At 42.5% G+C, this 12,686-nt stretch overlaps 1 protein-coding gene across 2 annotated transcripts in view; it reads left to right on the forward strand.

Moving 5' to 3' along the window:
- The window catches only part of MRPS2 (mitochondrial ribosomal protein S2), a 183,663-nt gene that overhangs the window by 70,569 nt on the left and 100,408 nt on the right, over positions 1 to 12,686 (forward strand). For both annotated transcript variants that reach the window (XM_044058597.1, XM_044058598.1), the window contains exon 3: positions 4,621 to 4,750. In XM_044058597.1, coding sequence (XP_043914532.1) covers positions 4,621 to 4,750 — 130 coding nt within the window. The remainder of the gene's footprint in view (positions 1 to 4,620; positions 4,751 to 12,686) is intronic.

Genomic DNA, 12,686 nt, shown 5'->3' on the forward strand with positions numbered 1-12,686 from the left:
TTCCAGATGTGATGCAAGTGGTTGCTGGATTTGCTAACAGATCATATGATAGTTCCCTTGTACACTTGGTTACAAAGCACAGTCAAGAATGCTGTTCTACCCGGAAGGTTTTAATATGTGTCTGCATTAGTTTCATCTGGCCTTATAAGAAGTGGTTAGACAGCCACCAGGCAGAAACTGGATATATTGCTAGTGTGTGGCAACAAAAGCTGTCTGGAATATTTGTTGAATATGTAAGAGGCCACATGTGAGTTTCCTAAGGCATTTTATAATGGGGAAAGTTCTGTAATTCTAAAATAATACACAACACAAGTAAAAATACATGCTTTCCCAGTGGAATGTTCCATTTCTGAGAAGGGTACACCAACTTTGACTGGTAAGTTTTAAAATAACTATAGTGGCACCATTGCTGTTTGACAGATGCTGCTTCCCTTCACATCAGACCGTATTAGAAATCAAATGAAAACTAGAGAGTAAAGGTAGATTACAAACAAAAAATGAAACTAGTAAATAAAGAACCAACCCGACAAACATGGCTAATGTAAAATAAAAATAGGATAAAAATGGTATTTTTATTAAATAAAATAATAAAAATACTAAGCGCTTTCATGAATAATCACTTCTTCATACCAAAATTCAGGTATGTTCGTGTAACTGCCCTGAAAAATGATAGCCAGTTTTGTGTACATCTGATGTCTCTGAAAAGAAAAGAAACAACACAACAGAAACAGTTACATATTTCAGTGCACTCACAGGCACTCCCTGCCCCCCAAACAAAACGTATCATTTTTACTTCACAGTGTTCCTGTATCAACCCTGTGCTTTCACATGAAACATGCCTCCTCACCACTACCCCAAAAAGGCATTCACCTTCTTTGTATAGCTCTGATGTTTGTTTGATCATTTTCTTTTACTTTCCTCACATAGTAATGTTTCATCTTGTATTTTTCAGACAATATACACTGCCCCACCCTCCATGGAGCCAAAGCAATGATTACTTAATTGTGATTACTCTGGCTGTTGCTTTTATTCACATATCTGTTCCAAAACTGATTGATCCTTTTGTCGATCACTCGCAATGTACAATTGCCAATATTTTGAAACCACAGTGACAGTAATGGATACTACCTACACCTAAACTTTGATTACTTGCAACTAGTTCAGAATTCTGCAACATGTTTACTTATTGGCATGTCAATTAGTGTGATTACTTCTGTGCTGTGAATTTTGCACTTGCTTCCTACATGTTCTTGTACTGCTTTTTAGTTGTTGGTATGTGTGTTCTCAGCTTTGCATAATTTGGTCCTGTCTTATGGCAAATATTTGAAGGTTGTTTGTTGACTACCACTATGGGGCTGTTAATGGGTCCAAAGCTGCTGCTTGAATTTTTAAGTTGTCTTTCTTTTAAGTGCCGTACATGTTGCACTGTACTACTGCATTGGCTGTAGGAATGCTACATACTGAGCGACTTCATGAGGTCTGGCAAGTCATCCATCCTTTGGTTTTAGCTTAATTTGGATAAGTATAAAATGTCTGCTCAGTAGCACTCCTTTATGTAACCTGTCCACTGCATGCACTGTTCTTTGTCTCCTTTTTTTTATTTATTTTACTTGCTTTAATTGTATTCTTGCATTTTTCATGCTTTTTACTTTTTGTACTGGGTTTAGTTATTTTAGGCACATTCAAAAGTGGGCTTTATTAAAATGATTTAGTGGCTGCACATTATATCAAAAGAGTTTCCTGCTTTTACTTTTTGGCAGAATAAAGTGATAGTTAACATTTAGTTATCCATATAGATAATGTGCAAATGTATTTTTCCCCCTTTTTGTTGCAGCTGTGGTCTCATCACATAAAGTAGGCTTTCTGATTCTAACATATGTAGTGTTTACTTTCGTTAGCTCAGTGGAGTTTCTGTCCAGTTACTTCCTGATTCTGTCTTCTAGTGGTACTCTCTGATGTCATAATGGACAAATGGTGTAGTTCAATGTTTTGAGATGTTGAATTGAAGGGAATCTTTGTGCCAGAAATTGGCATTAAGCACCTGTCATGTTCTATGCCATTGAATCTGATCTGTTCTGAGCATAGCCTAAACTTACCCAAGGACTCAGTGATGCAGCTGAATTGTCTGTGTTCTCCAGCTCAATAGAAGCCTCAACTGTATGTCAGACCTGGTATTACTGGCAGGGAGACAGGTCACAGGTTTGGCATACTGGTGAAACTGCATGACCATGAAGCCATCCACTGCAAGTGCTCCACCTGTAGGATGCATTCCCTCTGTCTAAAATGAGGGATGGGCTTTAGGGGCTACTAGTTTTTGTGAAAACAGAACACTGCATACCATCCTCACAGGGGTTGGGAGATGACTCTCGCTACACAAAACTGTGCATGTGCAGGATCCCAGGCTTTCCCCAAACTCAATAAAACTGCAGTACAGCTCTGCCTGTACATGTAACTTGGTACTTCCTGCAATACCTAATACCAAGTACAGTTGGAGCATCTACCCTTCTGAGAAGCTCATTCCGTTCATTTAACATTTTTCATTCCAGCAGTCCAGTTGATGTGTGATGCACACAGACACTCTAGGCTATCACTGGGATCCCAGCTGTGCAAACTACTCCAGCTCCACACATGTACTGCACCTAGACTTCATGGAAGAACCTCCTTTACAACCTGAGAGACTACTCACAAGCACATCGGCGCTCATTATACCCCTAGAACCAAACTCCACAGTACTGCTCATGCTTTCTTCTATCAGGCAACTGCTCTTTGGCAAGCTCTCTCTATCGCTTTAAGACAAGAAAATCCAACACTTTATTCTAAATTCAGAATGTAACTCAAACACTTCTTCATTCAAGCCACATGCTCCTGCTTCAACACAGGACATATCACCTAACCTTTCTCCTTTTCTGAGTTTCTTCTCTCTCAAGATTTACTGAAGATTGACCCACTTTAGAAACTAATGTATATTTGATTGTACATTGCACTGTGCTTCTTTATTTGAATGTGTGTACACAGCTTTTTCTATGTAATTAGTCTGAGCTACACTGTTGTTGCTTTAACTTCTGTAGATTTTTTTTTTAAATGTTTTGTATTTCACCCGGGCTGAGCCTGAAATTGGTCCGTATTGACAAGAGCACTACCATGGTAAACAAATATCAGTAAGTAAATGAATAAATGATTCCTGTATCCCTGTTTTTCAGCCCATTGTGGAATTTGTTGTAGTGTCATATATGCGTTATCCTGTTGCATTTTTTATTACTTTTATTTTAATGAAACTGTATTTAGCTACTTTTTGGTTTATTGTCTGATTGCCAGAGTGACTAAGTATGCTGCGTGCAGGACTCTGCTGCAGACTACAGAAAACATACCTGCCCCCACCTCTAGCATGCATCAGTATGCAGAACCACATGACTCAGAACAATCAGGAAGCACCTGTCAGCTGCTCTGCTGAAGGAAAATTACAAATTTATTAAATGTAATAAATATAGTTTCAGTGAAGAAACTAGCATAAAACTACAGGTTTTATAATGAGCGAGCCCACTTTACGACAGAAGCATAACTACTGCAAAAAGTAAACTGTAAGAAAAACACCTTTGCACGTGATCTTAGAGAATGTAGTGACTTTATGGCCTGCTGTTGCAGTGAATGCATCATTAAGCTTTACTTCCTTCATTTCAGTTTTGCCAAGATTAAGTTTCCTATATGTGGGTTCTTAAACATGCACTGTAGATAGGAGTGCTGTTTTGAGTCACTTAATGGCACAGTTTTCTTGGAGCCTAGTGTTAGCATTTTTGAGAAATGTTTTCTAGGGAACTGTACTTCGTGCTAGTACTTGGTTTGGGAAGTCTGTTTTTTTTTTTTTTTTTGTACTTTTTTTTTTTGCTGTGTTTCATGACTCGCGTTTATCAGAACATCACAGAAGCTTCTCTTCATAGTGCATTGTTTCAGTCCTTTTAAATTATCCAAAGGAATCACCTCGACTGCATTGAAACTATCATATTCTCTTGGCTGTTCAGTAAATACCAAGTTGTGCTAAGTGACTCTCTTAACTGTTAGCGTTGTGAGGGAGAGCTAATGGGTAGACTTGGCTTTTAGCCCTTTGTGTTGTTGGTACTTACTGCCTAAAAAGATGACCTGAAGAAAGTTCTTAAGTTAGAAACCTGTATAGCTGCTGTACTGCTCCTTCGCAGTACAGTTACAGAGAACGAGAGTTGTTGTTCTTTCGGCTTTTCCCGGTTAGGGGTCACCACAGCGGAACTCCAGTCCGCTAATGATTGGCAGATTTTTACAGTGCCAAGGTGCCAGCTCGATGCCCAACCTTCAACGAAGGCAAGCCCATTCTGCGCATGTCTTTCGAATGCCTCTCGACCGCTGGGAGGACATGCAGACTCCACACAGAAGGCGCTCCAGCCGAGAATCGAACGGGAGAACCTCTTGCTGTGAGACAACAATGTAGTTTAAATAGTGTTTAGGAAGAAAATCAGCAGACGCAGTTGTAAATAGTGATATAACAAGACAGGCTAATTTTATTAAGTGCTAATATTCAAGAGTTGTCTTGGTTTGTGAAAAAAGTAAAAATATGCTTTTGTAAAATCTAGTTCTGTCTCTCCATGTTTCTAGATTCTTTAGAAAGATTGTTAATGGAACCACTGAAGCAACCAGATTATTTCCATGTCAAAGAGCTGTACTCTCTTAAAGAGCTGTTTGATGCCAGAGTGCACCTTGGCCATAAGAGGGGCTGTCGACACAGGTGGGTTATATTACTTCATTAGTCTCTAATAACACTGGTTTTAAAATGGACACTGTGATTTTATGTAGTAGAAGCTGTGATAATTGCTTTCAAAATGCCGTCATATTTTCCATAACATTTAAAATTTTACATAAGGTTAAGGTGACCAGAGACTCTGTTCCTTACTTAAGAAAAAAATGATCAGTAATGACTTTTGAAAGAATATTTAGTAATGGTCTGTAACTTAAGTAATTTTTATTTTTAAAATATTTCTATCAGTAACATAATTGTGAGTTATAAAAACCCAGCAGGTATTTTTTATTTAAGACATTGTTATGTGCATTATAGCAGAAATTGGTTTTGAGTTTCAATAAATATATTCATTTTTACTGCCTAAAGCCTATTTTGAAAGTGCTCAGTCAGTACTGAGTATAAGGGTATGTTTCCACTGCCTATTAAATGCAGTTTTCAGGTGTCAGAAAACCGTTCTAGTTTGCTTCATTATCAAACTGCATTTATGCTGAAACAAACCATAATTTGTGCTGGTTGTGTAGCCATGGAGTTAGTGTAGGTAAGAAGGGGAGTTGGTGATACAGTGGTATATTGCACCCCCCTTACAAAAATTACTTTTCTTTGTTTTAGTAAGTATGACAGCATGTTTAATCACTGTGTGGTTAAAGTGCCGACTTTTCATTTTATACAACTTGTGCTGGTTTACATGTAGTGTGGTGATACTTCAGAGTTGTCCAGTTTAGCTTTACGAGTTCCCAAGTGTGTACTAGAGGAATAAAATTAATTTTGTTGACTAAAAGTATAACATTTGTAAGTAGAAATGGGCTTTGTCTGGCCATTGCACCTGCTTCAGTCACAGACCTTGAACCTACATCATCATATACCCTTTTGCCCTCCCTACCCATTGTATCTCATGAATGCTGCTACAGTACTCCCTTCAAACACTTTCTGTAATTAACTGTTTCAGAATTCCATGTCCTCGGAAATAAGAGCATTTGTTTCCCTCAAAGTCTCCTTTTACTAAATGCTAGTATATTGAAACAACAAGTTACTATCTATGGTCAATTTACTTGTACAACAAAAAAATTGTAAAGAAATTAGTGTCTTCGGATACATGTGTGATGCCGCAATCTCTGTTGCTTAGTCAGCATACAAGCAGCTCTTTAAGCCTTTCAGCAGTTTTTTTGTTGGGTTTACACATGAGGCAAATTTACTTTTGGTTTGTCACCATACTGAAGCTGTGATCTTTATTAATATCTTCATGGTGAGTCATTGGTCCTCTTTGTAAACCCTTCTGCCATTTGTGAATGGGCTTACTGCTGTTCACACTTCGTGCAAGATAGGTCTAATTGAGATACTCCTGCTTCGGTTCTCAATCTGTAGCTGTGCCCAGCATGCACACCACTGCAGCTTGGCCATTGTCAATTTGTCAAATTGTTAGGGGACCACCCATAAAAATGACATTGGACTTTTCACATATTCTCAAATGGAAATACCTTCAATTTCATGTTCCTAAAGTTTCGGTGAACTTTGGCTGTGCATGCAATACCTGTGTAAATGTATTTAACTGGTTAAATTTGCTGACCACACAAGGACCAGGTTCAACCACTGCTTTTACCACAGACATTTATTAATAATACAAAATGATTGATAAAACATTAACACAGTAAAATGCAAACAAGGACAGGTAAAAAGTAGAGTTAATTTTGAAAGCACCAGTTGTGCAGAAGAAAAATATAGAGAGGAGTAGAAAGGTGTGTGTGTGTATATATAAACGTGTGTGTGTGTGTGTGTGTGTGTGTATATACACACACACACACACACACACACACACACACACACACACACACACACACACACACGCACACTTAAGAAGGTAGTAAAAATGCACATATATGTACATTTGTTGAGTTCTATTCCTTTGGAGCGTAGCTTTTCTAAAACCAGCTGGGAAACCCATATTTGCAAGACTAAAACCGTCACTAACAGGGTTCCTGTTTTGGAGGGATTCTGATATCTGTAATGTGTGGATTTAATCTGGTCAACGAACAATGCTGAAAGTCTTAACTAATTGTATAACTCTTTAGTCATCTGAATTTCTCCTGTATGTATATAAGTTTTGTTTACCTACATGTGTACATATTTTTTGTACATCCCTGTTCTTATCAGTACCCATTTGTTTCCTGTACATCTTGTAAACTCCACAGACCAATCAGAAACCCTATTTTATAACCTTTTTATCAGTCCATTTAAGTTAAAAATGAAACTACATAAGCTGTATGCACTAGAAATATAGTGCCCCCTCCAAAACCATGACCCTCCCTAAATAAAGCTTCTAAAATCCAGATGTTTCACCAAATTAACAAGCTAAACAAAAAAAGGGAGGGGGGGGGTTCTCAACAAGCCGTTGCGCCCCTGCAGGACCCTTGGACTAAAGGACCTAATCATACATAACTGCTAGCTAAAATTGAGCTAGCTAGAATTTAAATCAGCTGTAAAGCTAACAAACCATAAAGTAAAATGTTAAGTTGTCTATCTCGCCTTGTTCTTGCTGTTTGGGGATCGGAGCCGATCCTCGGCTCCGACTCGGCCGTCTTCAATAGCTCGAGACCTGTTTACTGGCTCGATGCTACCCCTTATCCCATGATGCCTAGCGAAAGCTACCCAGATGTTTGCCACTTCAGCTACGAGGTGTGTCGTTTCTAGCTCAGACTTGTATACTTTTGTATATTTATATACTCATATTTGTTAAAACTTCTTAAAACTAGTGTATACTTCCCCTTACAGTTTTATTCTCTGTGGGTGTTGTTTGTGGACATCGCTTCTTTCCACAGTCCCTTTTTTCTTAAGAACTCGTTTAAATTAGAGTCCCCCCCCCTTAGGCCAGCTGTTTAACTTAGAGGCTCTCCTTCCCTTCCTTTTTACTGTATATAAAAAAAAAAATTACTAAACAAACACAAGTTTTTTTTTTTTTGTGTCTGTATTGTGGTACTTGGATTGTGTGTAGTGGTAGAGTCATGTCCAAGGATACGAAAGTTTCTGGCTTCAAAAAGTGTGACTCATGCTGTCAGAAAATGTCTCTGACAGATGGGCACACTAGTTGCGTTTATTGTTTGGGCGCTGTTCACCCGCAGGACTCTTGTTCTATTTGCCATGCCTTTAGTCCAAGGGTCCTGCAGGGGCGCAAAAACAAATTAATCCTTCGGGGTTTATTGAAGCCTCAGGATTCACCAGCAAAGAGTACTCAGCCAGTGAAATCCCCTAAATCTGTCAAACCGTCGGCTCCACCTTCGGAGCAGACTCCTGTACTGGAACAACCGGCTATGTCGGTTCTGGCCGGCACCGACAAGGCAACTCCTCCGTCGGCTCCATCAGATGTTTCGGAGCCGTCATGGAGCCATAAGAGACTGAGGTCCCCTTTTTAGAGTCCATCCACTCGGTGCCTCTGTCACCATTATTACAAAAGTGAACGTAGCCACCATTTCTCACACTCCTCTCAATCCTCTAGGCTTTCGGATCATGATGTGGAGAAAGTAGTGAGTAAGGATACTTAAGTCACAGGCACTAGCTAAATTACTATCCAGCCCACCTCAAGAGGTATCTGTTCCAACATTCTCTATTTCCATTCCTCCTCCGACTCCATTGAGTTCGGAGCCAGAGTTCATTGGTGTGCAGGTAGTGGAGCCATCGGCTCATCGCTTCTTCAGCTCCGACTTCAGCTCTGATTACCTCGATTGTTCCTTCTTTCAAGGAATCTGGACGCCAGGGCTCTCGTTGGTTCTGAGGGGGAGTGGCATCGGACCCTTGTCCGACCCCCCCCCCCCCTCGGAGCTCCTGCGCAGGTGAGCTCAGCTCCAACATCGGCCTTGGAGCCGTTGCCCTCTGGGCGGAGAAAGATTCCTATTTCTTTGGAACCGGAGCTTTCTCTGCCTCGAGGTCGGGATGTCTTCGAGGTCATGTGGAGTGTGCTGTCCCCTGAAACAGCTCCACTACCAGCTCCATCGATTCCGTCCCCCATAGTGTCTGCCAACCTCTGCTCCTCCTCCAGACCCCAAGCATAGGGAACTGATGCCCCAGGACACCCCATTGGGTGTTCCCTCTTCTTCTGAGGCCTCCCCTGATCACTCAGAGGAGCCCCCTTGGAAGAAGTGCAAGAGGAAGCACATTGACTCCCCTGAATCTGTCACTTCAGATACAGACTTAGATGAATCATAAGGGTCCCTGAGGTCCCCCTCTGAAGATGTTTCCTTTCCGGACATCCTTGAAATGCTTAGACAGAGGGGAAACTGGACTTCCCTAGCCCCTACCGAGGATGAGTCTGTACTCCTGGACGCATTTGGTTCCCGACTTTCCACCTCCTGGGTTTCTCCTCCTTTCGACCCACTCATGTCTGTGGTGGCTCGAAAGGCTTGGTCAGCTCCAGACACTGTGGAACCAACTCAGAGGAGACCTAACAAGTTTATTACAGCCCCCCAGGATAAGAAATTTCTTTCCAAAGCTGTGCCCGTTGATGCCATGGTGGTTGCAGCAGCCACCAAGAAAGAGTTGGCAGAAACCTCTTCATCTGTTCATCCCCCCTAACAAAGAGTCTCGGACAATGGATGGATATGGAACGCGAATGTTTCCTTCAGCAACGTTTTCGATGAGGTCCCTGAACTATCTGTCATTTTACTCGTCTTCAAAGGGATCTCCTAAAAGAGCTTGGAGTTGCCCTTCAAGATCCTACTGCTGAGGGAGTACAAGCCAAAGTAGCTTCCAAGCTGGCGACTCTTAATTCCATAGTCAGCTCCTCCATGAGGCTGATTTCCTATGCAGCCGATGGAGCGAGCAGACCAGCTGGCACAGGTGTGGCCCTCGGGAGACATGCTTGCATGCGGCTGTGTCAGTTTGCGGAACCCTTTCAAGTGTCCTTCACCAATACTCACTTTGATGGCTCCTTTCTCTTTGGGCCTCAGGTGAAAGACACGTTGACCAAGTGTGAGCAAGAAGGCAAGACTCTCTCTGCTGTGGGAGTCTGTTTTTCCACTCCCTCTAGACCTTACCCCAAGGGTCAGAAGAGTGGGAAGATGTGGTTCCGGAAATCCCAGGGATCCTTGCCTGACGCATGTCGTGATTTCTCCTCCAGAGGCAGAGGGGGAAACAACAATAACAGACGCCACCCTCGTGGCTGAGGGGGTCCACAGAACTAGGGTGACAGAGAATCCTTCTCTGGCGAGCCCTTCCAGCATCCCTGAAGGGTTGCCCGGCTGCTCACCTCTGGAGGCAGTCGGGGGAAGACTTTTGCTGTACCCAAAAGCCTGGCAAAATTTAACAGGAGGCAGATGGGCACTATCCATTATGTCCGGAGGTTACAAAATTCCCTTCCATCAATCCCCCTTACAGTCAAAAAAGGCCCTTCCAGATGTTCCACCCAAACAGAGGGAGCAAGCAGTCATAGAAGTTTCAAAACTGCTAGAAAAAAGAGCCATTCAGGAAGTCCCCGCAGACCAGCTCCGATCCGGAACTTACTCACGGTTCTTTTTGGTACCAAAAAAGACAGGGGACTGGAGACCGATTCTGGATCTCAGCAGACTAAACAAATCTATACAAAGAGAAAAGTTTCGGATGGTCACGCTACAGTCCATTCTACCCTTTCTGGGTCAGGACAATTGGATGTGCTCGATAGATCTTCAGGATGCATTCTACCATGTCAAGATGGACAGACGCTCCAGGAGATTTCTTCGCTTCCGGGTAGGGGCCAGTCATTACAAGTTCAGAGCTCTGCCCTTTGGTCTCGCCTCAGCCCCCAGGGTGTTCACCAAGTGTATGGCAGTAGTCATGGCTATGGCAGTAGTCACGGCTCACCTGAGGCGTCAAGGTTTCCAGGTGTTTCCATATCTAGACGACTGCTCCTCACTGCTACCACGAGGCATCAATTCTTACAAGCGCGAGATTATACAATCACATCATGCACTCAACTAGCCATCACAATAAATTTCGAAAAATCTGCCTTGTTGCCCTGTCAGTCTATCACTTACATAGGAGCAGAATTAAACACAAGGGAAATGTTTGCAAGATTACCACTGGAAAGAGTTTCCACAATTTGTCAACAAGTGTTGATCCTAATGCAGAGCAAAAGGATTCAAGTCAGATATGTCCTTCAAGCTCTGGGTTCCATGGCAGCTGCCATTCTTCTAGTTCCATTAGTGCATTTCCACATGAGAATTCTTCAGTAGCTTCTTTTCACGCAGTGGTCCTTTCAGCAGCTTCCCATGTCTCACATGATCCTGATTACAGAAACATGCAAAAGGCACCTGTCTTGGTGGATGGACTCCCCACTAGTGTCTCAGGGCAGCCCTTTCATACAGCCTCCACTGGTAGCCACAGTGACCAGGGATGCCTCACTGATAGGGTGGGGGGGGGGCATTGTGTGGGCAGGACAGTCCATGGCACTTGGCAACCTTACAAGTACCATCTGCACATCAGTGTCCTAGAAATGAGAGTCGTGCTTCTGGTGTTGCAAGCCCTTCAAGGCTCTCTTCCTTCTGGGACCATTGCAATTCAAACAGACAACATGTCAGTGGTGTGGTACATCAACAAACAGGGCGGAACCAGGTCCTACCCCGTGTCAAGAGGCACTCTGACTGTGGCAGTGGACGATTTCCTCCCAACATTTTCTGATTGCGATGCACATCTCTGGGAGATCCAACGTCATAGCGGACAGGCTCAGCAGAGCTATTCTCATGCCTTACGAGTGGTCTCTGAATCGGGAAGTTGCGGATCTCATCTTCCGCAAATGGGGACAGCCTTGCTGCGATCGGTTTGCCACCACTCTCAACAGCAAATGCAGCAACTACTACTCCCTTCTTCCGCTTCCAGGTCACATACCCAGAGACGCTCTAGTCCACGATTGGCCTCAGGGACTCCTTTATGCTTTTCCCCCATTTCCCCTAATACCAAGACTCATGCAGAAAGCAAAATCGTTGGGTTGCAAAATGATCCTCATTGCTCTTATTGGCCTCTACAGGTATGGTTTCCGTTCCTGCACCCTTACCGTGTTGATCAGCCCTGGATTCTGGACCCGATTCCAGATCTTCTGATTCATCAATCAGGCGGGGTGCATCAATCCCTCCAAACACTCCAGCTTACAGCTTGGTTACTCCACTTCCAGCCTTAGCCAGGCTTCCCGGTATATCCCCAGCAGTCTGTGATATCATTTCCTACCATAAGTCTACTAGGAGAAAAACGTATGCTAGTAAATGGAAACGGTTTTCTTACTGGGCAGAGTCTAGAAATGTGGATCCTTTCTCAGCCCCAGTCCGTGAAATTTTTGAATTTCTAACACAATTTTTTCAGTCCGGTGCCACTTCCGCTACTATTAGAGTACAGCTAGCGGCCATTTCAAATTTTCATATCAGATTGTTGAATTAAAACATCAGGTTCTCATCTGTAAGGCTTTTCTGAGAGGAACATCTCTTCTTAAACCTCCAGTGAGAGATTCCCCTCCTCCTTGGGATCTCAATTTAGTCTTGACTTCCTTAATTTTGCCTCCTTTTGAACCGGCAGCATCATGTTCCCTTAAGTTTCTGTCTTGGAAGACACTTTTTCTGGTTGCTATCACTTCTGCTAGGCGTGTCTCAGAACTTCAAGCATTATGTGCTCTTCCTCTTTACCTGGTGTTTCACAAAGACACAGTTTCTCTGAGGACCAATCCTTCCTTTCTTCCTAAAGTCTGCTCGGAGAACAATTTAAATCAATCCATAGATCTCCCAGTATTCTTTCCCAATCACAGCAACAAGGCAGAATACAAGCTCCACCAACTGGATGTTCACAGGCAGTTGCATTTTTACCTTCATAGAACTAAACTAAGAAAGTCAGACCAGTTATTTCTCTCTTATGCCGTCAACAAACAAGGCCTCCTAGTTTCCAAGGTGACCTTATCCAGATGGTTATCTAATACTATTAC

This window comes from Protopterus annectens, chromosome 16.part0 (genome assembly GCF_019279795.1).
Source record: "Protopterus annectens isolate FY-2018-M chromosome 16.part0, PAN1.0, whole genome shotgun sequence".
In the NCBI taxonomy this organism is placed as follows: domain Eukaryota; kingdom Metazoa; phylum Chordata; order Ceratodontiformes; family Protopteridae; genus Protopterus; species Protopterus annectens.